Here is a 26230-nt window from a genome sequence, read left to right on the forward strand (position 1 = left end):
GCTTTCCTCAGGACCTTTTTTAAAATAGAGTGTAGTGCAGGTTAAAAAGGAGTGTAATCCAGGCTATGTGTTACACTCACTAAGGTGTTTCTCTAAGTGTGAGAGGGGATTCCCTTCTCATACATGCGCTTAGATTTTGCAGCCAATGCTTCCAGGAGTAAAGCGGTATGGGGTTGACCAGCTTTTCTGGTCAGAGCCTGCCTCTAGCTTTCAAGTCCTCTCTCTCTCCCTTGACACGCGCTTACGCGCAGTTATTTTTATCTATCTTTTGTAATGTTGATGAGAGATAGAAAATTGTTCTCTTACTTGATGAGATTTGAAAATGATAAAGAACATGTCCATTTAGAAAATTGTTAGTAATCTCGCCATGTTTTCAAACTGCCAGTTCAATGTTATACACAATGCTATTACATTTACTGTTCTTCACAACAAACTGCATTTTTCAGTGGGTTAATTGAAACCCCACTCTTGATGGTTAGAGTTCTTAATCAACCACAGCTAAAAGACATTTCGAACATTGGAGCTTCTTTCATGGCCAATTCACAAACCATCTATCAGTAATGTCTCACTTTTGACTTAGGTGCATGAGTAAGACACACAATTTGGCTTTTTGAATTAAATGCTCACTTCTGACATCTTTAATGATCTGTAGGTCATGAGTATGAATTCCGGCAAGTCAGTCTTCCGTCATTCCAAGATCTGTAAATTGTGTACCATTATTAACAGACGTTAGAAATGACAGATGTATGCTCAATTAAAAAAAAAAATACTCACTGAATAAAGGTTTGTGAAGCGAGCCCATAGTGATTTACTTCTGAGTGAATCAGTAATTCAAATTAATTAAGCACATTTTAACAGCAAATGTTGCACTGTTTTCTACTCATTCGCCCATTCTTTTTGTGCTATATGCTTTTGTGCAGCCTTGTCTTGGCCACTGACACAATCAAGAAGGTGTCTAATTATTGGCATTATTAGACACCCATGCCCTTTTAGGGAGTCCTGGTTACATCAGCTAGGTATGTTTGAAAGGATCTTCCTTGGCAAGAAGACACCCTTTATGGAAGACTAGGGTTGTTGTTCTATAGAGAGGCTTTTACCGTTTAAACAAGGATAGAAACAGTGTAACAATGACTTTTTCAAACAACAAATATATCAATTGTATTGTGTATATGCGCGTCATATATTCTCAACCATTCACCTCTTTATTGTAGCAAAAACAACCAAAGCCGAGGATGGAAAGGAACCGCCAGAAAAAAAAAGGAAATCCAGAAAAGTAGCTAGACGTAAGTACACATACAAGTGCAGATACTTCAATGAATTACATTGGCGGAGTTGTGCCTGTTTTTAATGTCGTTTGTTAGATTAATTCAAATGTTTCATTGTTCATTTTTGCACATTTAGAAAGATTCGGGGTTTAGGGCTGCTAAAATTTGGAAGCTGGGAAAGGCAGAAAGAGACATTTGTAAAAAAAAATAACAAATAAATAGCAAACCTCATGCACATAATATAGTGGATTACTTTGGGCAGCAAGAGCCAGAAACTTATTGGATGCAACTTTGTCTTGGTTTGTAATTTCTACTGTTGTGTTAGCAAATGCACTTTTCACAATTTTTTGCCTATTTGAAGAATCCTGTTGGGTAATACTAATAGAAATTGGCAGATTATGGCTAGAAGTGGCTTCTCACTGCTCCGCAGAGAAGAAAGGCCTTGTGTTTAAAAGTTAGGCTTGCAAGCACAAACAACCTGATTTACGAGGGCAAATCCACTTTTCAAATTCATTAAACTTTGTATTCGTAAATGGATTTACTCACACAGAGGTTACCAAGTGAGTAAAAAATCTACTTCTGTGGTTAGTCACATGTTATCAGATACATGAAGTAGAGTGGTCCAGCTGGAGCTTGGAATTCAGAAAGTAAAAAAAAAAATGCAAGTCCCAATCCAAAACCAGGTTTTAGTTGTTTTTCTGAAGGAACATTCTTCTCTGCATTAAGCACAAGTGAAATTGTGACTCCTGCCTTGGAACGGAAGGTCAGATACGCTAAACTAGTAGACCCAGCGGAAGCTCTGGAGCTTTTGAGGCTTTTGAGGCTTTTTTGTAAAAAAATGTCGAAGCCCCATCATAGAAGGGGCTTTGTCATTTTTTTCAGTGGTGTGGAGATCGGCTCGTAGGACAATCCTGATTCCATCAGTTGGATACTTTTCTCTGCAAGTCCCCTTGAAGATCTGCAGTGTTAGACTTGACATCATTGGCTTGAGTCTCTCCTCCATTTTTTGTGTTTGCCTCCACTGTTTTACGATGTTTTGCTGGTATATGCTTTGGGCGCTGTGCCACTGCTGATCAGTGCCACAGCGCAAGTGCTCCCTATGTTAAATTGATGTATCTATTGTATCCATGTTTGGCCTATTTGGTTTACTGTCAGTCCCTAGTCTAGTGCACCAGGAGTGCCGGGGCTTGTAAATACAAATGCCGCTCGTGGGCTTGCAGCACGTGTTGTGCCACCCACAGGAGCGGCCTCGTAAAAGGATGTCTACGGGTCGGTCATTGCGAGACCCACGTGCAGCCTAGTGCTGTCACGCAGGCTGCGCAAGTATACCTACTTGCCAGCCCCTCAAACCTTCCCTTGACTTCATGTTAGTCACCCCTATGGTAGGCCCGCGGGCAGGGTGCATTGTAAGTATAAGGTAGGACAGGCCTGACCAAGTTTGCATGTCCTAATAGTGAATTACAGCCATCTTCGTTCTTCACTATTGCGAGGTAGCCTGCTCTCCATTGGTTAGAATGGGCCGCCGGGATTATTAATGCTATGATCCTAGCTGGCTCGGGGAGCATGGTGCAATGTCGAGTTTGGTATCCCTGAACTCGGGGTTTAATTACGCATCCGTTGGTGTGGATGGTTTTTGGACTCTGGGTTTGAAAATAGCACTTTTAGAAAGTGTCTATTTTCTTGTCTAACCATTTCTGGTTTCTGCTGGTCTTGCGTGTGTATGACAGGACCTGGGTGGCTCCAGAGGTCTGGATGAGTCAGTGTGGGATGAGTGGGACATTTGCGTTGAGAGTAGGGGGAGAGTAGTTGCTGATAGCCTGCCCTGCCTGATACAATGCTGGCTCCACCTCCTGCCAAGCCGCTGATGGCTCTGTGCCTGCCATGGACGATCCTAGCCCCACCTCCTGCCAGGAGGCCGATAGCTCTGCTCCTGCCAGTGTCAATGCTGGCTCCACCTCCTGCTGGGCGTCTGAGGACCCAGCCCTGCGCAATGAATAGGCCAGGTGCTTCTGCCTGGCTCCACCCACAACAGACCCAGGATAATGGGAAATTCCCCGGCATGGACAAAGGGATCAAAGCCGAAAAGGGGGTATAAGAGAAGGACCCCTGAACCAAGAATTTAGATCACTTCTGACAAGGAACCCTGTAACCAAGGACAAGAGGCCTGCTGATCTGAGGACTTGCCTACCCCTTCTGCCAGTGTGCTGTTTGCTGGGGGGAATCCTGCAGTGCTTCTTTATTTTTGCCAAGGAACCAGGAGAGAGGAACTGTGTGTGTACTCTCACGGTTGCTAAGAAAATCTCCAAGGACTGGAAGAGTGCCAGTCTCCTGCTGAAGTCACAGGGCTAAAGGACTTCATCTACTTAAAGTGCTATTTGCTGGAACCTGTGAATCCAGCACCTCTGAAAGAGCCAGTAACCTCGACGCCGACGGACGTCGCCGAAACCAGCTCGACATAGTGAGTAACGGCTCCAGTGTCCCGCTTCCTCGACGCCGGCCACCGTGCCCGATCGACGCCAGCAGCAACACCAGTGAGTAGTGAGTTCGGCTCCAGCTCCAAGGGACCTCGTGTCTGCACCGCTGCTGATCGCATCGCCCTCGTGCCCTCTCGACGCCGTGAGCGCTGCTCACACTTTGCAACCGCATCATCGACAACGACGCCTGCTGAGGCCTGATCGACACCGACGACGCAACGCCGGATTGCTCGACGCCGCTGGTCATCGTGTGCTTCATTTTCCAAAGGTACTGTGGTGTTGGGGGTCCGTGTGACTCCGGGCTCGACGTAGCGCTCCTCGCGGTCGACGCCGAACCTTTGGATTAACTTTGCCTCGACGTCGTGCAGCCCCCGTGTGGGTTACCCTGTTGCTAAGAACTGTGTTTCCAAGAAGAAGATTTGCTTTGATACTAAAGACTTTGTGCTAACGAAGAGCTTACCTTGAACTATTTTCCCTTCACAGAGTATTTATTAAGATTGTGTACATTTTTGTCGTTATTTGGTCTTGTGCTAAGCCTTATGTAAAAATACTTATTTTTATAATACTACTGTGTCGTGTCCATTTGTAGTGTATTCACTTTATTACTGTATGTGGTCATAATTGCTTAACACACAGCCTCTGAGATAAGCCTGTCTGCTCTGACAAGCTACCGAGGGGGTGAGCAGGGGTTATCGAAGGGTGTGATCCCCTTGCCCTGACTAGAAAAGGTGTGTCCCTATTTGTCAGAAGTGTATACCTCTGCCAACTAGAGACAGCCGGTTCTAACATTGGATGCAGCGGTGAGGATTTGGACCTTGCATTTATGACCCATGTACAGTGATTAGTGTGCGCTACATAGTGAAAGCAGACCATAGCGCAGTCACAATCTAATTGGGAAGGATCCTATTTTTGGTTCTCCGCTTTTCTGAAGCTTGATTTTTTGAACACTGCCAGTTTTGACCATGAGTGACAACGGAGTCACTACCCCTGTTGTTGTTGTTGTGGAGGAGTTTGATAGGAAGAAGCTGAAGACAAACGGGAAGAAGCAGCTGCAATACTTTTGCGAGCAGTTCCAAGTTCCTACCACAGGCCTCTCAAGAAAGGATGGATATGTCAAAGCATTGCAGGCCTGGTTGGAGTCCCGAGATCCCTCTGATGCGGTGGTGGTACCGCCAGGGGAAGGGGATGAGGAGGCGCCAGCGAATGGGCCTGAGTCCTCTCCCGGAAGCAGTGTTTCCTCCAAAGGTCTTTCCCCTGAAGAACGAGAAGAAAGGGCGAAGGAGCGTGCATACAACATGGAAATGGCAAGGCTAAAGATAAATGGGCAGTTGGAGTTAGAAAATGCAAGAGGTAGAAGAGAAGCTGATTTGGAGACCAAAAGGTTAGATTTTGAAAGAGAGAAGTTAGCTTTGGAGCGTGATACCAAGTTGAGGGAGTTGGACATCCAAGCTAAGAAGTTAGAGTTGAATCCCTCTGGTGGCAGCATCCCATCTGGGCCTGCAGAAAGTAAGTTCTACTTTCCCAAAGATGTGATAAAAAATTATCATAGGAACAAAGATATTGGTCAGTGGTTTAAAGCATATGAGTTAGCATTGTTGGCCCACCAGGTCCCTGAGAAGAATTGGGGAGCGGGGTTGTGGGGTCGCTTTGTGAATGAGGGGAGAGATACCCTGTTAGACATGCCTGTTGCGGATAGGATGTCGTATGCTCATATGAAAGATGCTTTAATGTTGCGGTATGGCCTAACCCCCGAGAAGTACAGACAAGCTTTTAGAGAATGTAAGAAGTTGCCTGGTACGACCTGGGTTGAATACGCGTCTTATTTTTGCAGAGCCATGGATGGTTGGGTAAAGGGCAGCAAAGTGGAAAGTTATGAAGCTCTTTATGATTTGTTTGCTTGGGAGCATTTGTCTAATAACTGTTTTCCAGAGCTGCACCAGCACCTTATTGATAGCAAGATATCTAACCCTAGAAAACTTGCTGAGGAGGCGGACCGCTGGGTCAGTACCAGGGTCTACAAGGGTCACAAGGGGAGACTCAGCCAAAGGTGGGCAGGGTCCCCAGCAGAAGAGTGGGGGGGACAAGGGTAAACAGAAGGAGTCTCAGAAAGGGCCCCAAAGTAATCCCCAAGGGAACCAAGGGAAAGGTTCCCAGCGTCCCCCTGAGAAGAAGCCAGGGGCCACGACGGGTAAACCTGTTCATAGGGGCCCCCTAACCTGCTACACTTGTGGGCAGGTGGGACACCGGTATTACGATCCCCAGTGTCCCATGAAGAAATCGAATGCACCGCCGAGTGCACCCCCCGTCAGCTGGCGAGTGTAGCCCTGGGAGGAGAGGAGATGGTTGTCCATGGTGGGAGGGGTCCCGCAGAGATGTCCCTGGTCTCGCTAGGAGACATGCAAATGGTCCCTCCACCCCCTCTGCCTAGTAACACTAGTAAATATAGGCAGTGGGTGACCATTAATGGCCATAGAGTGGAAGCCCTCAGAGACACCGGAGCGAGTGTGACAGCTGTCAAGTGTCACTTGGTGTCCAGAGAGCAGGTGGTTCCCCACGCATTCTACCCTGTGATAGCTGCTGACAACTCCCAGAAAGAGTGTGAGGTGGCTCAGGTTTCCTTTGAATGGGGGGGAGTTTCAGGTACTCTTCAGGTTGCTGTGAGGCCCGCCATGCCTGTCGATTGTCTCCTGGGCAATGATTTGGAAGACTCCCCTTGGGCTAAGGTGGAGAGAGAGGCGCACTTGAAAATGTTGGGCGTGCCAGAGTGGGTGTGTGCAACCACTCGATCGATGACAGCGAGTAAGGGTGTTGATGGGGTCCCGGAGCCTGAAAGTACGTCCCAGGACCCAGCTGTGAAGAGAAGAGGCAGGGGGCGCGGGAAACCGTCCCCCGTAGTTCCCGTGGTCCAGGAGGAGGTAGACCCTGAGGGGGATGCCCTGGAGCCCACAGGGGAACAAATTGCCGAACTGGGAGATCTGCCCGAGCTGACCCACTGGCAGCAGGATGGTGGTCCCTCCAGGGAGGAATTCTGTGCGGAACAGAAAGTGTGCCCTTCTCTTGTGGGCATGAGGCAGCAGGCCTCAGCCCAATCCTCAGGTGATCAGTCAGGGTCACATTTTGTGTACTGGGAGAACGACCTCCTGTATAGCGAGCCTAAGGCTGCTGAGCCTGGGTCAGCCCGTGTGCTGGTGGTACCCCAGCGCTTCAGAGCCTTCCTACTGGGTTTGGCTCATGACGTTCCGTTAGCTGGACATCTGGGGCAGGACAAGACCTATGACAGGCTTGTCACCCATTTTTATTGGCCTCAGATGCGTAGGGATGTAGACATCCATTGCAAGACTTGTCGCACTTGCCAGGCAAGTGGGAAAAGCGGAAGGAAGCAGAAGGCTCCCCTCCAACCTTTTCCAGTGGTCAGCACCCCCTTTGACCGGGTGGGTATTGACATTGTTGGGCCCCTGGACCCCAAGACAGCCCTGGGCAACAGGTTTATCCTGGTCTTGGTGGACCATGCCACACGGTACCCGGAAGCCATCCCTCTCCGAACAGTGACGGCCCCCGTGGTGGGACGGGCACTGATGGGTGTTTTCTCCCGGATGGGGTTCCCCAGAGAGGTGGTGTCAGACCGAGGCACCAACTTCATTTCGAACTATATGAAGTCTCTGTGGAAGGAGTGTGGGGTAACCTACAAGTTCACCACTCCTTACCACCCTCAAGGAAATGGGCTGGTTGAGAGATTCAACCGGACCCTTAAAGGCATGATTATGGGTCTTGAAGAACCAATGAGGCGGAAATGGGACGTCCTCTTGCCATGCCTGTTGTTTGCTTACCGTGAGGTGCCGCAAAAGTCTCTAGGGTTCAGCCCCTTTGAGCTCTTATACGGTCACCCGGTAAGAGGGCCTTTGAGTCTGGTCAAGGAAGGCTGGGAGCAATCTCCCAGGAAACCTCCCCAGGATGTATACAGCTACATGCTGGCCTTTCGGAACCAGACTCGGCGCTTCAGAGAACTTGCTCAGGCAAATCTGGAGGCCAGCCAGGAGGAGATGAAGCGATGGTACGACCGGAACGCCACTCTGGTAGAGCTTCAGCCTGGTCAGGAAGTGTGGGTCATGTCCCCTGTGGAACCTTGTGCGCTCAAGGACAGGTGGACTGGACCGTTTAAGGTTGTGGAGAAGAAGAGCGATGTCACCTACTTGGTGGACTTGTAATCTCCCAGAAACCCCTTGCGGGTCCTGCATGTCAACCGTTTGAAGCCCCACTTAGAAAGGTCCGAAGTGGGCATGCTCCTAGCTACAGATGCTGGAGTGGAGGAGGAGAGTGAGCCTCTTCCTGACCTCCTGTGTGCTAAAGAGCAAGATGGGTCAGTGGATGGTGTTGTCCTCTCTGACACACTGACCCTTGAACAGAAACAGGATTGTCGCCACCTGTTGGGACAATTCCCGGATCTGTTTTCCTTGGTTCCGGGTGTCACTCATTGGTGTGTCCATGACGTTGACACCGGAGACAGCCCTCCTGTGAAGCACAAGGCTTACAGGGTGACTGACAAGGTTCGAGCATACATTAAGGAGGAGGTCTCCAAAATGTTTGCGCTAGGGGTGGTGGAGTCCTCTAGCAGTCCTTGGGCCAGCCCAGTGGTCTTGGTCCCGAAGGCTGCAGCGCCTGGTGCTTCACCGCAACTTCGGTTCTGTGTGGATTACCGAGGACTCAATTCAGTCACGAAGACTGACGCGCACCCCATCCCCAGAGCTGATGAGCTCATAGATCGGTTGGGGGCTGCCCGGTACCTTAGTACGTTTGATTTAACGTCTGGGTACTGGCAGATCGCCTTGACTGATGAGGCAAAGGAGAGGTCCGCATTCTCCACACCAGATGGGCTATACCAGTTCCGGGTGATGCCCTTTGGGATGAAGAATGCCCCTGCCACCTTCCAGAGGTTGGTCAACCAGGTCTTGGCTGGACTGGAGGATTTCAGTGCCGCCTACCTGGACGACATCGCAGTGTTCAGCTCCAGCTGGGAGGAACACTTGCGCCATCTCCAGGAAGTGTTGTTGGCCCTGCGCAGAGCAGGCCTCACAATCAAAGCCAGTAAGTGCCAGATTGGGCAGGGTTCTGTGGTGTACTTGGGGCACCAAGTAGGGAGCGGCAAGGTTGCCCCCCTGCAACCCAAGATTGATACTATCCTGGCTTGGGCGCCGCCCAAAACCCAAACTCAGGTGAGAGCCTTCTTAGGACTCACGGGTTATTACAGGAGGTTTGTCAAGGATTACGGTAACATTGTGCACCCCTTGACTTCGCTGACTTCCAGGAAGCAGCCACGAAACGTGATCTGGACTGATGCCTGTCAAACGGCCTTCGACACCCTGAAAACTGCAATGTGCACAGCACCTATACTTCAGGCACCCGACTTCTCAAAAGAATTTATTGTCCAGACGGACGCTTCAGAGCATGGCGTGGGGGCTGTTCTAGCTCAGGTGAATGAAGAGGGCTGAGACTTGCCTGTAGCCTTCATCAGTCGGAGGTTACTTCCCAGGGAAACGAGGTGGAGTGCGATAGAGAGAGAAGCATTTGCTGTGGTCTGGGCGCTGAAGAAGCTGAGACCCTACCTGTTTGGGACTCACTTCCGGGTTCAGACAGACCACAGGCCCCTCAGATGGTTGATGCAGATGAGGGGTGAGAATCCGAAACTGTTGAGGTGGTCCATTTCCCTACAGGGGATGGACTTTACGGTGGAACACCGTACTGGTACCGATCACGCCAATGCTGATGGTCTGTCCAGATTTGTCCGCCTTAGTGAAGAGGACTCCCTAGGTCAATGGTAGTTCTCCCCACATTTCAGCTGGAGGGGACACGTGTTAGACCTGACATCATTGGCTTGAGTCTCTCCTCCATTTTTTGTGTTTGCCTCCACTGTTTTACAATGTTTTGCTGGTATATGCTTTGGGCGCTGTGCCACTGCTGATCAGTGCCACAGCGCAAGTGCTCCCTATGTTAAATTGATGTATCTATTGTATCCATGTTTGGCCTATTTGGTTTACTGTCAGTCCCTAGTCTAGTGCACCAGGAGTGCCGGGGCTTGTAAATACAAATGCCGCTCGTGGGCTTGCAGCACGTGTTGTGCCACCCACAGGAGCGGCCTCGTAAAAGGATGTCTACGGGTCGGTCATTGCGAGACCCACGTGCAGCCTAGTGCTGTCACGCAGGCTGCGCAAGTATACCTACTTGCCAGCCCCTCAAACCTTCCCTTGACTTCATGTTAGTCACCCCTATGGTAGGCCCGCGGGCAGGGTGCATTGTAAGTATAAGGTAGGACAGGCCTGACCAAGTTGGCATGTCCTAATAGTGAATTACAGCCATCTTCGTTCTTCACTATTGCGAGGTAGCCTGCTCTCCATTGGTTAGAATGGGCCGCCGGGATTATTAATGCTATGATCCTAGCTGGCTCGGGGAGCATGGTGCAATGTCGAGTTTGGTATCCCTGAACTCGGGGTTTAATTACGCATCCGTTGGTGTGGATGGTTTTTGGACTCTGGGTTTGAAAATAGCACTTTTAGAAAGTGTCTATTTTCTTGTCTAACCATTTCTGGTTTCTGCTGGTCTTGCGTGTGTATGACAGGAGCTGGGTGGCTCCAGAGGTCTGGATGAGTCAGTGTGGGATGAGTGGGACATTTGCGTTGAGAGTAGGGGGAGAGTAGTTGCTGATAGCCTGCCCTGCCTGATACAATGCTGGCTCCACCTCCTGCCAAGCGGCTGATGGCTCTGTGCCTGCCATGGACGATCCTAGCCCCACCTCCTGCCAGGAGGCCGATAGCTCTGCTCCTGCCAGTGTCAATGCTGGCTCCACCTCCTGCTGGGCGTCTGAGGACCCAGCCCTGCGCAATGAATAGGCCAGGTGCTTCTGCCTGGCTCCACCCACAACAGACCCAGGATGTTGGGAAATTCCCCGACATGGACAAATGGATCAAAGCCGAAAAGGGGGTATAAGAGAAGGACCCCTGAACCAAGAATTTAGATCACTTCTGACAAGGAACCCTGTAACCAATGACAAGAGGCCTGCTGATCTGAGGACTTGCCTACCCCTTCTGCCAGTGTGCTGTTTGCTGGGGGGAATCCTGCAGTGCTTCTTTATTTTTGCCAAGGAACCAGGAGAGAGGAACTGTGTGTGTACTCTCACGCTTGCTAAGAAAATCTCCAAGGACTGGAAGAGTGCCAGTCTCCTGCTGAAGTCACAGGGCTAAAGGACTTCATCTGCTTAAAGTGCTATTTGCTGGAACCTGTGAATCCAGCACCTCTGAAAGAGCCAGTAACCTCGACGCCGACGGACGTCGCCGAAACCAGCTCGACATAGTGAGTAACGGCTCCAGTGTCCCGCTTCCTCGACGCCGGCCGGCCCGATCGACGCCAGCAGCAACGTCAGTGAGTAGTGAGTTCGGCTCCAGCTCCAAGGGACCTCGTGTCTGCACAGCTGCTGATCGCATCGCCCTCGTGCCCTCTCGACGCCGTGAGCGCTGCTCACACTTTGCAACCGCATCATCGACAACGACGCCTGCTGAGGCCTGATCGACACCGACGACGCGACGCCGGATTGCTCGACGCCGCTGGTCATCGTGTGCTTCATTTTCCAAAGGTACTGTGGTGTTGGGGGTCCGTGTGACTCCGGGCTCGACGTAGCGCTCCTCGCGGTCGACGCCGAACCTTTGGATTAACTTTGCCTCAACGTCGTGCAGCCCCCGTGTGGGTTACCCTGTTGCTAAGAACTGTGTTTCCAAGAAGAAGATTTGCTTTGATACTAAAGACTTTGTGCTAACGAAGAGTTTACCTTGAACTATTTTCCCTTCCCAGAGTATTTATTAAGATTGTGTACATTTTTGTCGTTATTTGGTCTTGTGCTAAGCCTTATATAAAAATACTTATTTTTATAATACTACTGTGTCGTGTCCATTTGTAGTGTATTCACTTTATTACTGTATGTGGTCATAATTGCTTAACACACAGCCTCTGAGATAAGCCTGTCTGCTCTGCCAAGCAACCGAGGGGGTGAGCAGTGGTTATCGAAGGGTGTGATCCCCTTGCCCTGACTAGAAAAGGTGTGTCCCTATTTGTCAGAAGTGTATACCTCTGCCAACTCGAGACAGCCGGTTCTAACATGCAGCAAACGTTTTTCAAACATATCCAAACGTTTTAGTGCCTACAGGAGTACTCTTTTAAGGTCCCCAGGGCCTCTGGGGGCACCTAGAGATTCCCAGGATTCCAGGTAGAGGCTACCAGAAAAGGCCAGATGAAGTTCCAGTTGCCACTGGTCAGTTGGGAATTTCCAGAAAATACCTCTTGCAACATGTAGTATCACTGTTGAAAGTAAGTTAACTGTCTCTTGGAGTCTGCTTCTGAGTCCTGAGTACTAGGCGAATCAGGCCCAGTCCTTCAGAGCTCTTCTCATTTACAGACAGCACGTCCAGTCCTCTTCTGATCTTCCACCGGGCTAGAATGTGTTCTGAAAAGGTGTGTTCGGGTTCCTTAATTATTATTATTTTTTTTTTTTTAATATATTTTTATTGCAGGAATTAGTACAACAATACAGTAACGACCAGCATCATATTATAGCCAACTCTTTCAAGATACAGCCCACCGACCCCCTTCCATAGTATTGCTATACAGCCAAGCGGCCCGTGTTCTAGGGGTTAGACGATGAATGTAGCTGGGGTCAGTAGGGTGCTGGAGCTGGTCCGGATAACACACTGTCCGTCATCTGCTTTTCTAAACAAACCCCAACCCCCAAAAAGAAACCCCCCCACCCCCCAACTACCAGACATTATGAAACTCCCTCCCCCCCCCCCCCCCCCCACCATCAGCGCCAGGGAGTTTATCACTGTAGGATCCACTGTTTGACCCACGGGGAAGGTAATAGTGCTGTTAATGCTAGTGTTTAACGGGACTCAGGTCTAGGTGCTTCTTCGTTTTCGGAGTCGCTGGGGGTACAATAATCCCTGAGGGCCTGCACCAGCGTTTCCCATTCTAACGCGGCCTCCTGCGCCTTCTCATTGCTTTGCCTCCAAGCCAACTGATAACGCAGCGCGCTCTCACCCGCCGCCCATTTCAAAAGTTCACCGTGCCATCTGCTGCCCGTAGGACCAGCACGTGCCTTCCAATTCCTGGTCACCTCTCGCTTAGCCAGTAGGAGCCCCAGGTCTATAAATTTACTGGTGATTTTATTCCGGGGGGTATGGGGGAACCAGTGCAGTAGCCCTACCGCCGCATCGAACGATAAGTGCCTCCCCGTCACCTCTTCTAAAGTCGCCGTCACCTCCTGCCAGTAGGCCGTCAATCCGGGACAGGCCCATAGCATGTGTAGGAGGTCCGCCTCCTGAGCCGGGCACCTAGGGCATTCCGCCGAGGCTGTGGCAAAGTAACGCCTGATCTTAACCGGGGTCAGGTACGCCCTATGGAGAACATAGTAGTGGACCAGTTGGAAACGGGCACAACGCGTACCCTTCCATGCTCTCCTCACCAGCTGGGACCAGGTCGTCTCCGGGATCTCCCTACCGATGTCCTCTTCCCAGCGGGACTTCAGTGTGGTGAGAGGGACCAACCCCTCGGTGATCAGCCTGCCGTAAAGGCAGGTGACCGCCTTCACTGTTCCTGCCGACATCATTACATACTGGCACACCTGAGACAACTGAGGTTCCTCTAGTCCGTTTCGCCAATACGCCTGGATCACTCGCACAATGGCCGAGTGCAGCAGAAAGTCGCCCCGGGGGATCCCAAAGCGGTCAATGAGATCCTGAAAGGACAGGAGCACTCCGTCCTCATACAGGTCTCCGACGAGCTGTAAACCCGACTCCTCCCAGTCCGCCAGTCGCGACCAGTCTCCTCCGTGGGGGAGGGCCGTCAGCATCCCCAATGGTATTTCAGGTGCATATGGGGTCCGCAGGTGACCTCTGTTATGAGCCCGATTCCAACAGAGTCGTATAGTCCGCTCCTCCATCGACAGGTCCCGAAGGACTAAACGCTGTCGCAACGCGATAAAGGAGAGGACGTGCCTGGCTATACCCGTCCCCCTACCGTCTTCCGGGCCTCTGAACTCCCTGGCTATCTCCTGGGTGTATGTCTGGAGCTGCGCCGCCAGATAGTACTTCTCAAAGTCCGGCACAGCGAGCCCCCCTTCGTCCTTCGGCCTCATCAGGGTATTGAGGGCCACCCGCCGCCGGCCCGTGCCCCAAAGGAACCCGATCACCATAGAACGCAAGCGGCGAAACGTAGCCGGTGGTACCCAGATCGGCAAAGTCCGAAAGTAATACAATAGTCGGGGGAGCGCCACCATTTTGAGCAGGGCAATGCGTCCTGCCACGGAGAGCGGCAGCGTGGCCCAAAAATCCATGCTGCCTCGGAGTGCTCGCATGCAACGGGCAATGTTTCCGTCTAGGAGGTCGGGCTGGTCGTGGTACACAAATACCCCAAGGTATTTAAAGCAGTCGGGTTCCCATCTGATCTCTCTACTTAGCGCCGGATTGGGGACACCCCTACGCATCGGGAAGAGGCAGGTCTTAGACCAGTTCACTCGTAGGCCTGAGACTTCCCCAAACTCCGTTAGCGCTAATTCCGCTCCCCGTAATGCGTCGATCGGATCTTCCAGGAAAAGCAACAGGTCGTCCGCATAGAGCGAAACGTAATGCGGGCCCGCCGCTGTCCATAAGCCCGTATAGTGGGCTCCCGAGCGAAGATGCATCGCTAGTGGCTCCACCGCTAGTGCAAAAAGAAGCGGGGATAAGGAGCACCCTTGCCGCGTGCCACGCTCCACCGGATAACGCGATGAAATCAAAGGGCCCGATCTAACCCTGGCGGAAGCAGATGCGTAAAGAACTGCTGTCCATTTAACAAATCCCTCCCCAAGGCCGAACCTCCGCAACACCACGTCCAAATAGTCCCACTCCAGGCTATCAAACGCCTTCTCCAGGTCCACCGACAAAACTACCGGGGACGGGGCATCCACAAACGGTTCCCCAAGCAAGCGAAACAACCGTCGGATGTTCATGGTCGTATTACGCCGTGGGATGAAACCGGCTTGGTCCTCGTGTACTAGGGAACCCATGTGCCCCAACAGCCTCGAGGCCAAGATGCTGCTCAATATCTTGTAGTCCACCGTCAACATTGAGAGGGGACGGTAGGACCCCGGGTCAGACGAGTCTCGGCCCGGCTTGAGGAGAGGAACCACCAACGCCTCACACATCGAGCCGGGGAGGCGACCCAGCCTCTTCGCCTCTCTGTAGACCACCAGTAAACGAGGGGCCAGAAGGTCAGCATAAGCTGCATAGAACTCCACCGGCAGGCCATCCAGGCCCGGGGTCTTGTTCCTCGCCATCCGTTTGATGGCCCCGCGGATCTCCCCCAAGCCTATGTCAGATCCCAGGGCGTCTGCCACTTCTTGTTCCACCGTACGGAGCTCCAGCGGGCGAAGATAGTCAACAAGCCGGTCCGGGTCGCGCGCGGAGCGACTGCGATATAAACATTCGTAATAATGCCGGAAGCAAGTAAGAATCTCCGGTTGGGTGCACACCTCGGTCCCATCCGCCCCACGCATCCTAGTCGTCGTTTGGGACTGGCGCGTAGGGTTGGCCAACCACGCCAGCAATGCGCTCGATCTGTCGCCCTCCGCTATAGATCGGACCGTGTAGGCCTTGTAATCGAAACAGCGGAGCCGCTCGACCTCCACCGCCACCTTCTCCCTCGCCTCTACCGTTCGCGTTTGCAATTCCGGGTGTCCGGGTCGGCTAATTTCGAGCTCGCGAAGCGTTCGGTCCGCTGCGTCTAAATCAGCCAGGATAACACGCCGCATGCCCACCTTCTTAGAGATACAGTACCCCCTCACCACCACCTTGAAAGCGTCCCATTCGAACGCCCTAGTACTCGCGGAACCGCCGTTGGATGCAAAGTAATCCGTGATTTTCTCCCCTAGGTCTGCCTTGAAGACACTGTCCTCGAGGATCTCGGGGCGCATCTTCCAGGTGGGTACCGCTGGCGTCCCAGGGAACCAGCGAATGTCCAGTAGGAGGGGGTTATGGTCCGATATGGTCCGCGATAAATACTCCGATCGGACCGCTGCCGAGACTAATTCGGACGAACCAAGAAAGCCATCGAGTCTGACATGCAGCTCATGAAGGCTCGAAAAGTACGAATAATCTCTAGACGCGGGGTGATGCGCCCTCCAGATGTCCGTCAAACCCCAGCGGGTCTGCCAATCTTGACGGCCCTTAGCCACCCGCCGGACCGGGGAGTCGGGGAGCGGGGGATGCGAGCGGTCCATGTCTACATCTACCACGGAGTTAAAGTCTCCCCCCAGCAGGAGGGGACCTGTGAAAAGGTGGGCCAACGAGCCCGATAACCCGGAAAGGAAGGCAGTCTGATCCATATTAGGGGCATACACACAACAAACATTCAAGTCCCTCCCTCCTAGCGTGCCTGATATGGCCACGAAGCGCCCCTCCGGGTCCAACACTGTCCTCGTGACTTGAAAGGGGACTCCTGCCCTGATCCATATTAGCGCCCCCCTGGCATAAGCAGAGTACGCCGTGGAGAAGACCTGCCCTCGCCACCTACGCTGAAGCGCCGCCCCTTCCGCCTTGTTCAGATGCGTTTCCTGCAGCAGCGCCATTTGCACTCCCCTACGCACTAAATAAGCGTGGACCTTATGACGCCTAGACATAGTGTGAAGCCCCCTCACGTTCCAAGTAATACATTTCAAGTTAGCAACATCAGCCATTGTCCCAAAGTGTTCTTGCACAGTCCCCCCGTCCGGGTCCCCACAAAGAAAAAACATCATTCCTCCCAGCGCTGTCGGCGGCCATTTTCCCCAACCAGAACCAAACCCCCCAAAACCCAACAAACCCCCCACCCAACCACCCCAGAACAGGACCCAAACTGCACCATCTAGATCCCATCCAAACTTCTACGGAAAACAACCCCAAAAACCCCACTAGCCCTACGGTCGCCACCGTAGGAAGGCCTTATGGGCCAGGTGCGGGCTGAGCGGAGGCAGTGGGCCCTCGTCGCCCAGGCTACTAGGACTATCACAAGCCCCCCCGTATCAAAATCTTTCGGGGCAAGAGTAGAAGCCTCCCGACCCTCCCTCTCCCATTGTCAGCAATAAAGGACGGCAACCGCCACCCCCCTGCCGGGCCCCCACCCAAAACAAGGCAATCGATCCCATTACCCCTGCCCGTCCAGAAGGTCCTCCACCGACTTCGGTGTGATCACCGGTGTGTGGGTACTGTCTGCCACTGAGTCTTCCGAGTCCGATGGTGCCCCCCGAGCACCCGGGTTTTCCTCCTCCTCTTCGATGTCTTCGCCCTTTGCTCCCGACAGTTCCGACAGAACTTCCAACACTCCCCTCCGCTCCGATGACGTCTCCGCTGTCGAGGGTCCTCCTGTGCGGCCGCGGCGGTTCCTGTCCCTTTTTGATCGCCTCCTTTGTTCCGGCTCCTCCGCCTGATGGGTCGAGGCGTTATAACCATCCTTCCCTGTTCGGTACAGTTCAAGCCAGTCACAGGCCTCCTCCGGGGTGTCGAAGAACTGGGTTTTGTCGTCGACAATGACTCGGAGCCTCGCGGGAAATAGGAGTGAATATTGGATGCCTTCACTCCTGAGTTCACGCTTAACCGCCAGGAAGGAGAACCGCTTGCGCTGCGTCTCGTAGGTATAGTCAGGGAAGATATTCACCTGGCTGTTTGCAACCTGGAACGGGCCATTGTGTCTGGCGGCATTTAGGATCAGGTCTCTGTCCCGGAAATGTAGCAACCGCGCCACCACCGGCCTCGGGGCTCGTCCCTGTTGCGGGGGTCGCGCTGGAACTCTGTGGGCCCGTTCTAGAGTGTAAAAGGAGGACAGGCCCTCCGGGACCACCGTGTCTCGGAGCCAGGTCTCCAGGTAGCGCACCATATCGGCTTCCTCAACCTTTTCCGGCAGGCCCACTACCTGAATGTTATTCCTCCTGTTTCGGCCTTCCGCATCCTCCGCCCTCCGTTCGAGGGTCTCGATTCGGGACATGGCATCTTTTATCGTCGCGGCTAGGGTTCTCTGCGCCGGTTCCATAGTTCTCACCGTGCTCTCCACCTCCTTGACCCGGTCCGAGAGCTTACCATGGTCTGCCCTAAGGAGGCCCAGGCCAGTCGCCACCTGGGCAATGTCCTGTTGTAGGGCCGACCGAGTTGCCTCTATGGCTTCCAGTACACGGTCGAATTGTTGCTGGAGTAGTGCGCCACCAGGTCTTTTAGGATCTCCATGTTCTTCCTTGTCCTGGGCCTCAGAGTCCGAGGTGGCCTGGCTGGATCCCTTGGCTCCTCTAGGTTTCCCCATGCTGCCAGGGGCTCTCCGCAAAGGTCCCGGAGTAGTCGCCTCCGTGTGCAGGTGACCAGCACGTTTTTCCCGGGATTCCGCTCTCCAGTCCGGAATGGGCGATCTCCTTCTCCAGAGCCTGTGGAGACTCCGCCGCTTTGGCTCACGCCACCGCCACGGCGTCCGAGGGCACCGATAAGGGGGCGGAGATACCCGTCTCCGGGTCGGGCAGGCCCGTTCACCTACTATAGCTCTGGGGCACGGGCCACCAACTCCCCCGGTTTCCCTGTGGCGCCCGAGCGTCGCGCCATCCATGTAGTTGGGGCGGCCAGGAACTCGCAGCCAGTTGCGGAGTCGCGGTGTCGACCACTACCTAGAGCTGAGTGCACCCGTGCCCGGCGCCCTCTAGCGCGTGGGCGCCCTCTAGCGCGTGGGCACCCGCCCGGACGTCCAATCGAGTATGGTCCGGCTGTAGAGGGTCCGAACCAGCCAATGTCTAATGTTTAAAACAACTGAGGCTGGAGAAGCCGGGTGCCGGGCGACACCCGCGAGACCTCCTCAACTCCGTAGGTCCGATCAAGGGGACAAAGGGGTCCGGGCGCCATATTGGGTCGCACTCCGCCACTCCGCAAACTTCGGCATATCTTCAAAGCCACCTCCGTCCAAACTCCACCAGGGCCCTCAGGAGGGTGTCGTCGCCTCGCTCAACCGAATGCGGGGTCTGGGGTGCCCCTCAGCCTCCGATATTCAGGATAAATCCGGGCTCAGTCCCGGAGCCGAGCTCTCAGGCGACCATCGCCATCGGCGCCCAAGCCACGCCCCCCTTCGGGTTCCTTAATTATGCCTGGCACTAACTACAATGTCGCGCTGACTGGGAACTCTCTAAACAGTGGGGTAAAAGTTCCTGACGGCAATCCTGCCCACTTTATGTTTTACTTGAAACAGGCCCAACATGCCAAGATGACTATAGTCTTCAGTCATGCTGTACTTGGTCTATGAAGGCTGGAGGTGTGTAGGGAGAGAGGACTATGAAAACCACCAGTTTCCATCCACACCTAATACTAAAATCCAGTTTGAAGCCCACCCTGTATCCTCATCAAACCAGGACCAAGAGGTCTACTAAGACAAAACTTGGGTCCTTCACCTTAAAGTAAGGAAGGCACAAGAGTTATCCTAGCATCCTGTTTACAGAATGGCCAGTCCTGACCCTTCTGCTGAACTCAAATAAATCATCTTTGCTCAGTCTGCTCGACCTATCTCTAAGTTACCTATTGTGTAGCTCCTGGGAGGAATTCCGCACCTCATTCAGACCAAATACAGGCTGAGAGTCGCTGGAGAGATAATGCAAATTAGCCTTCAGGAACTTCAGGCAGGGAAAAGGTAGCTTGTAAAAGTTAACTTTTCCTAAACAATTAATAAAAACGCAACTTCACAATTGTATTGGATTTTTATCAATTTAAAATATTTATTATTTTTCTCTCTGGTCCCATTTCTGACTTTTTTAATGTGCACTCTGATTTTCTACATGGGACAACTAGGCCTTTCACAGTGAAAAATGTGCTTAGGACCTTATGACTGTAACAACATGGTAACATTCATTTTCTACATGTTCAACTTTTAAATACCATGCATCCTACCTTGCAGGCTATGAATGATTTACTAAATCAAAGACAGTTATTTTAACATGTCTCACTGTAGCTTTTACAGTTCAGCATTCAGGCCACAATGGAAGGCCTGAAGTCTTGTTGTCCTTTGTTATGCCAGTGGATGGCATATTAAGTGATGCGGTCAATAGGTGACATTTAATTCATGCAGGGGTCTATTTATGTTCTATGTAATATGGCCTTAGAGAAAATATAAGGTTTCCAATTAGGAGTTACCCACTGTTGTCAAGATTCATAGGTCAGATAACATGCACTGACTGGAGCCTGTTTAGCAGTGTCTCAGTGCCAGAGTAAAAAAAACCGCCCGGAAGACTGAAACAGAATAATATACAAGGGGACGCTTCTCTCTCTTGGAGATTTTTGGGTCTACTGCACCCATAATTCCACAAGAGGAAGAGGTGGGGCACTAGTTACCAGTGCTACATAGAGTGCCAGCGCAACCCACAGCTGGGACGCTTTTCTCTGTTGGGGTTACTTGGGATTATCGCACACATAATCCCGCAAGAAGAGAAGGCAGAGCATGAGTCACCATCACTAAATAGAGTTACAATGCCATCCTTAGCGCAGAACGTGATTCAGAGCTACCCGGCAAAGACCAGACCATGAGCACGCCCATCTGTTCTCGTGATAGCCCAGAGAAGTCTGGGCAAGGCCCACTCTAACTTCTGGCTTTTAACCTCACAGTAAACTGTTTTATTTTTTCATAGTATCTGGCATTATGGGAAAGAGGAAAGCAACTCACTGTACAAAGGCCATTGAGTAATCTCTAAGGAAATTGCATTAACTTAGCGTAAACTTTCGCTCAACAAAAGGTCTGGTGACAATAATCAGGGCACCATTACAGAGAAAGATGGAACGTGCCCACTGGTGAATACGAACAATCGTCTGTAAGGATCCCAGAGCTCGAATTCATTGAAGAACATCAAGGTTCCTCTGTTTTGAAATCCCCAATTGCTCCTGTGCCTAAAAGGAAAAGAAGGAAGACACAGGCACCAGCTTTTCCATCAACTGCAAATTAATCAACCAACCGTTTTCCTTACAATTGCAAAAAGACTGTTGTGAAAGGTTTACACATATCCTCCAGTCAGAACTGCTACTAACAGTAGAGTGTCTTACTCAAATAGAATCCCTGTTCAAGATGGCACAGAGATCTCAAACCCCTGAGTACGCCCTTTCTCCAAGTCAAGAATTAATTACATCTATGAGCCGAGCCTTGCCATCCATTCACCCTTTCTAAGTGCTCCTCTGCCACCCAGAAAGAAGCATTGTCCCGAAATTGATTCAAGTCAAGGGTAAACAATGGAAGTTATCCTTTGTCTATGAGCTCGGATGTTCCGAGACACCAATTATCGCAAGAGCCCATTGGCTGATGAGGCTCAACTGGCAGTGCAAGTAGTAACCTCTCACTTAATATTAGCCACTAATAAAGACAACTGTTTGCTCCAGGACAATTGTTAAGAGAATGCACCAAGGAGGGCATCCCCCCCCGGCTGCTATCCGCACGTTATACTCTTGGCAGGTGTTCTAACCCTTCAGTGGGATGTGTAAGAATACTATGGATACCTCTTTAGCAAAGTCCTTCACTGGCATACCAGATGGTTATTAGCACTAGAAGTTTCATGGTTAGAAGAGTGGGTTGGATTGGTTGCTTTAAAAAACGAAATTTAGGGAGATTGCATACTTAATTACAATAATGTTATCCTTGCAAGAAATGTGTTGCCTTACCCTGAACTGGGATAATTAATGCAGTATGATCATTACCCTGCCCTTGAGGTACTTGTATAACCCCATGACTTCTTAGCACCATCAATGATCTTGCAACCCCATGCATTGTCAGGAGCACTGTCAACCATTTTTGACCCTCACATCAGTGGTTTTAAATGCCTGATAGCTACTTTAAATCAATTTGGAGCCTTGACAGACAAGTGCTATTGACTAACCCCCGCCCAACCTTGATATCTCTGCGGCCAGGGGTTCTGTTTTATCCCTCCTAATTTCTTGGAGTTGTATTAACAACCTATGCTATTCAACTCCACCTGTATGTAATTAGTTGGAATGTGGCAGGTATTCGCTCTAAGCTGCAGATGCCTGATTGAATATCTTTTCTCGAAAATATAATATAAGTTTCCTCCAGGAAACCAGGGATAATGTACTAGGGGCACATAAAGGTTATGCTTGTCACTGCAACCCGGCCACTCGATCTAGCTTTGGCTGAGGGAAAGCAAGGCGGTTTATCCATTTGGTTAAAGATTCACTAAAACTTGAAGTGGTGGAGGTACCTACTGAACCTGATGCCTTTCAATTGATTCTTATCAAGGGGGCGAGGGACTATTTGCACATTTAATGGAGACTTTTTAACCTCATGCGTGCAATCGGAATTCTGCTCGTACGCTGAGATTTTTTTAAACGCACTTTACGTAACGAGCTGGGCTCGTCATCAGCGTGCGAGGAGGCTACGCCATGACGAGCCCAGCTCGTCATCAGTGTTGAAGGGGTTAATAATGATTTTAGCAATAGAGATAATTGTAATTTTGTGCATTTGTGTGAATTTCTCACTCACCTAAAAGCTCAGCGCTATGCCCAACAATTGAATGTTATGATCTGTAGGGATTTCAATGTGAAATATGCTCCTAATACATCCAAGGGGGGACATTATTATTTGTAAATAAGTTAGTTTCAGTGTGGGATCAGAGTGAGGAGTTGGGGAAGTATTGTGCTATGTTTGATTTGGTAAATGTAATAGAATTTATGGATAATGGTGACTGGAAACCTCCTCCTATTGTGGGTGGACTGTGCAATGAGCATTGACCACATTTTTGCTACCATGGGCAGGCACTTTGCGTATTTTAGTGGGGGTGGTATAAACCAGACATAGTGACCAAAACACATTAACAATGACGTTATTTCTACTTGTTGAAAATTAAAGCACCACTGAAAGGTCTGGGTCAGCTATAAGTCCATGATAAGGGTTTAAGCTGTATTGGCATATGCACATCGCTAGTTCGAGGTTGGCTAAATGATTGCGACATAACACAACTGCTTTCCTTAAATGTCTTTCTGAAGTGTCTGAGAGAATTAATATTCTGCCTGCTATTATAGAGTTGTGCTCCTATATTAGGGTGTTCCTCCTAAAACCTGTGCTGACAAACTAAGTATACCTCATTAGGAAGCGCATGCTAGACTACAGTACAAAACACTAAGTAAGATAAGGAAGACTGAGCTTAATGATGAAGAATGGGGTACATTTCCTACACCACTAGACGGAAAGATCCTAATACCTTTTGGTTCACGCTTAAACAATGTAGGTTAAGTGGCGCCACAGATAACAAGGTTTATAGTAATATAAATTCTAGCAATCGGGTTAAGCATTTCTTGAATATGTAGAAGATCTTTCATCTGCTCTCCACCTTGAGAATCAGTTGCGGTTCACCCAAAGCTAACATTCGCTACTGAAGAAGTGACAAATGCCATTTTTCAAAGTGCTAGTTCAAAAGCCCCATTGCCATATGGGTTACCCATTGGCCTTGTAAAATGTAACGTTGAGCTCTAAGCCCCACCCCTTACCAATGTATTAATTACATCTCTTTCGACAACCTGCCGGGGTCCCTCTCAATAATTTTGCCTATTTTCAGGAAAGGTAATAGGTCAGAGCCTAACAGATACTGCCCCATCTCCCTGAGTGATACCTAGGCCAATATATGTATGTAGTGTTAGCTTCAACAGGATGCCCGAATGGGCCTGTGTTCATAGTAAGCCCAGTTCGTGTTTTCCCGTTCATTTGGTGGTTTATAGAAGTACCCTAATGGGACGACATTAATCCTTTGGGGGTTTGTGAAGGTGCTCCCTAGACGCTCCAATAATATTTTGACACAATATGTGGAAGCAAAAGTTAGAACCACACGATCCCCTGTTCTAGACCTAGAAGAAATCTTGGGGCCTTTATTCCTATTAGGTTGTTTTGCCTTTCATATTTTAACTTACCTCTTTCTCTCGTGTCTGAAGTATTATTAGTTACTAGTGTGCTTGGTGTTACGAGCGATCTCATGGTTGTTATTTTGGGCAATCTAGATCTTCTGAGAGCCTCGCTTTCGCTAGTCTCCTGTTCAGTACATGCCATATTTTTCTCCTGGAGCGTCCCCAAAATTATTTCGATGTTTTTTAATCTCTCGTCCATCTTACCCAATGCTTCTTTTAGCGTTGTTTCTAGGTCTTTTATCAGGGTAGGGATTTCTTTTGACTCGCTCTTATTATAATGTGGCTCCTTCTGTGGTGTTTTTTTTCCTAGCTGTCCTAGTTGGGGCGGATTTGTAATTTTTTTCCACTTTAACACCTTTCTCTGTTGTCTAGAGCTTGGTGTGTTATTCACTAGGGATTCACCATTTTTTGACCCATTTCCTCCCTCTGGGATTCTCACACGCTTTGAGGGAGGTTGATATCCTCCATCCTTGTCTTCGCTAACCCACACCTGATCTGTTTTAAATTGTATGCAACCTTTTATGTGGGGAGTTTTCGCAGTGGGAGTATTTCCTGCCCTGACCTGCTATGTTAAAATGTTCAGATAGTATGGCAGAAGTAGTTCCAAAATTTTCAAACAGACCTGCAGATAAATTCCTCTCGAAACCACATATTAGTTTGGAGTTTCTGCAGAGTCTACTGTGCCTAGTAGTAATCAGATGACCCTTTTTCTAAATAACAACTGCACTCTGCTTACTGTTTCTAGTCAAAAGCTTGCAATAGACTTTATTTTAAAAAGTTAGCAACACTGTCATAGTAAACCCCTACTGAGCTGTTGGAAGAGGCTGGAAAACTATTGAACACAAATCTAGTGTATACTAGAGCCCAGAAATTCCATTATGTATGGAAATTCACAGTTAAAAATAGGGTCTTTTGGGGGCGTGGCCAAGCAACATGGCCGACAGGACGTGAGCTCCACCAGCTCCGTCCCGAAGACCCGTAAATCCTGCAATAAAATCCTGCCTGGGCTGTTAAATTGCTTGGAAAACGTGCTGGAAGCTTCCTGACTCGAAGGCGACCCCGTGTTGAAGGGGCGATCCATGGAACCTCCGTAAGCAGAGACGGTGGCACTGTCAGCGTTCGGAGCTCCGGGCTGATCTACGCGACGCCGGGGTCTGGGCCTGTGACACGGAGCCGAGCTGCGAGCGGCCCGCCCAGACGTGATGAACTGATGGTCCTGGGCCGGGCGGACCCCGGCGCTCCGCGGTCTGCAGCTGGAGAGCATTTGGAGGAGGTGCTCAGCCGCCGGGGATCCCGGTAATATACGCCGACCGGAGTTGGGGGATTGGGCGCCCGCCCTTCCCGGGCTGTGCTCCTGCAGCGGAGCTCCCGACCGAGCGCTGATACCGCCAGAGATCGGTTGGCTGGCCTCCGGGACCTCGGGGGACCTGTAAGGCACGAAGGAAAACAAAAGTGGTGTTGCCCTGGCCCCTGTTGGAAGCGAACGTCAAGTGGAGTGAACCCTGAGCTGTTGGGCGGCCGGCTTGGCCTAATTCATTCGCTGCGAACTGCGAGGGCCGCGGACCTGCTCCCCCCTCCCGAACTGAGGACTGCATTACATCCCCCACTGGGAGTTAGCGGTGCTTCGATACCCTGGAGGAGACACAGGACGCGGCGCCTCAAGAGACGCGACCATGCTAGCACCCCTCTCCCACTCGCCCGCCATTTTGGCTGCGTACCCAGGCGCTTCCTTCGTGGCGCTGTGGGTAGACGTAGCGGGGGAGATCTCTGCCACAACTTGGGCTGCAACTGTGTGCTCTTCTGGGGGATGCTCCTGGAGCCCTGGGGGCCAAGCTGCTGCCGACTGGAGGTGAGGGGAATACCGTCAAGTGACTTGGTGGACATGCCGGCCGTCCCCCTCCTCATTACCACTGCAAGTACCGGACTCTGACCCCCACAAGAATTCCTACACTGAAGGGGGGACGGGAGCTCACTTTCTCCACTCTATCCCTGCTACTGGGTCACCCGGCCTGACTTGGACACTGCCCACACTGCGATTGCTGCGCGGCCTGTCGCGACCCCATCGTTCCTGCTGTCCCCGACCTGGGCCCGCTCGTACATTCCTTCTCTGACCGGCGGGGCCTAAGGAGAGCCCTCTGGAACGCACTGGATAGGCGCAGCATCTGCCGCTCACGATGGCGACCCGCAAAGATAGATCCTCAAAAGCCTCCCAACCTAACACCATTGTACAATATACTACTCCACGTCTGCCCTCGCAGAGGATCACACGTCAGACGGGGCAGGAGGACGGGGGAGAGGGTCCGGCGGAACCGTCTAGAGCAGAGATCTTGAAGGCTATTCAGGGATCCCACTCTGCCCTGGAGAGGCAGATAGAGACTGTCTCTATAGATGTGAACCTACTCCGAACCGATCTCCGCAAGGTGGCAGACAAGGTTTCAGACGCAGAGGGTAATATTACCCAGTTGCAAGGTGAGGTGGCCTCTCTGCAAAAATCAGTTGCTCAACTTACATCTACTACCCGCGCATTGGAGAG

At 51.0% G+C, this 26230-nt stretch overlaps 1 protein-coding gene across 1 annotated transcript in view; it reads left to right on the top strand.

Moving 5' to 3' along the window:
* LOC147709124 (uncharacterized) overlaps nt 1-26230 on the top strand; it is a 3078084-nt gene that overhangs the window by 1145035 nt on the left and 1906819 nt on the right. The window contains exon 19 of the mRNA XM_086927727.1: nt 1212-1283. Within this exon, the coding sequence (XP_086783853.1) occupies nt 1212-1283 (72 nt within the window). The remainder of the gene's footprint in view (nt 1-1211; nt 1284-26230) is intronic.

The sequence above is a fragment of the Lissotriton vulgaris genome, chromosome 6 (assembly GCF_964263255.1).
Source record: "Lissotriton vulgaris chromosome 6, aLisVul1.2, whole genome shotgun sequence".
NCBI classification, from domain to species: domain Eukaryota; kingdom Metazoa; phylum Chordata; class Amphibia; order Caudata; family Salamandridae; genus Lissotriton; species Lissotriton vulgaris.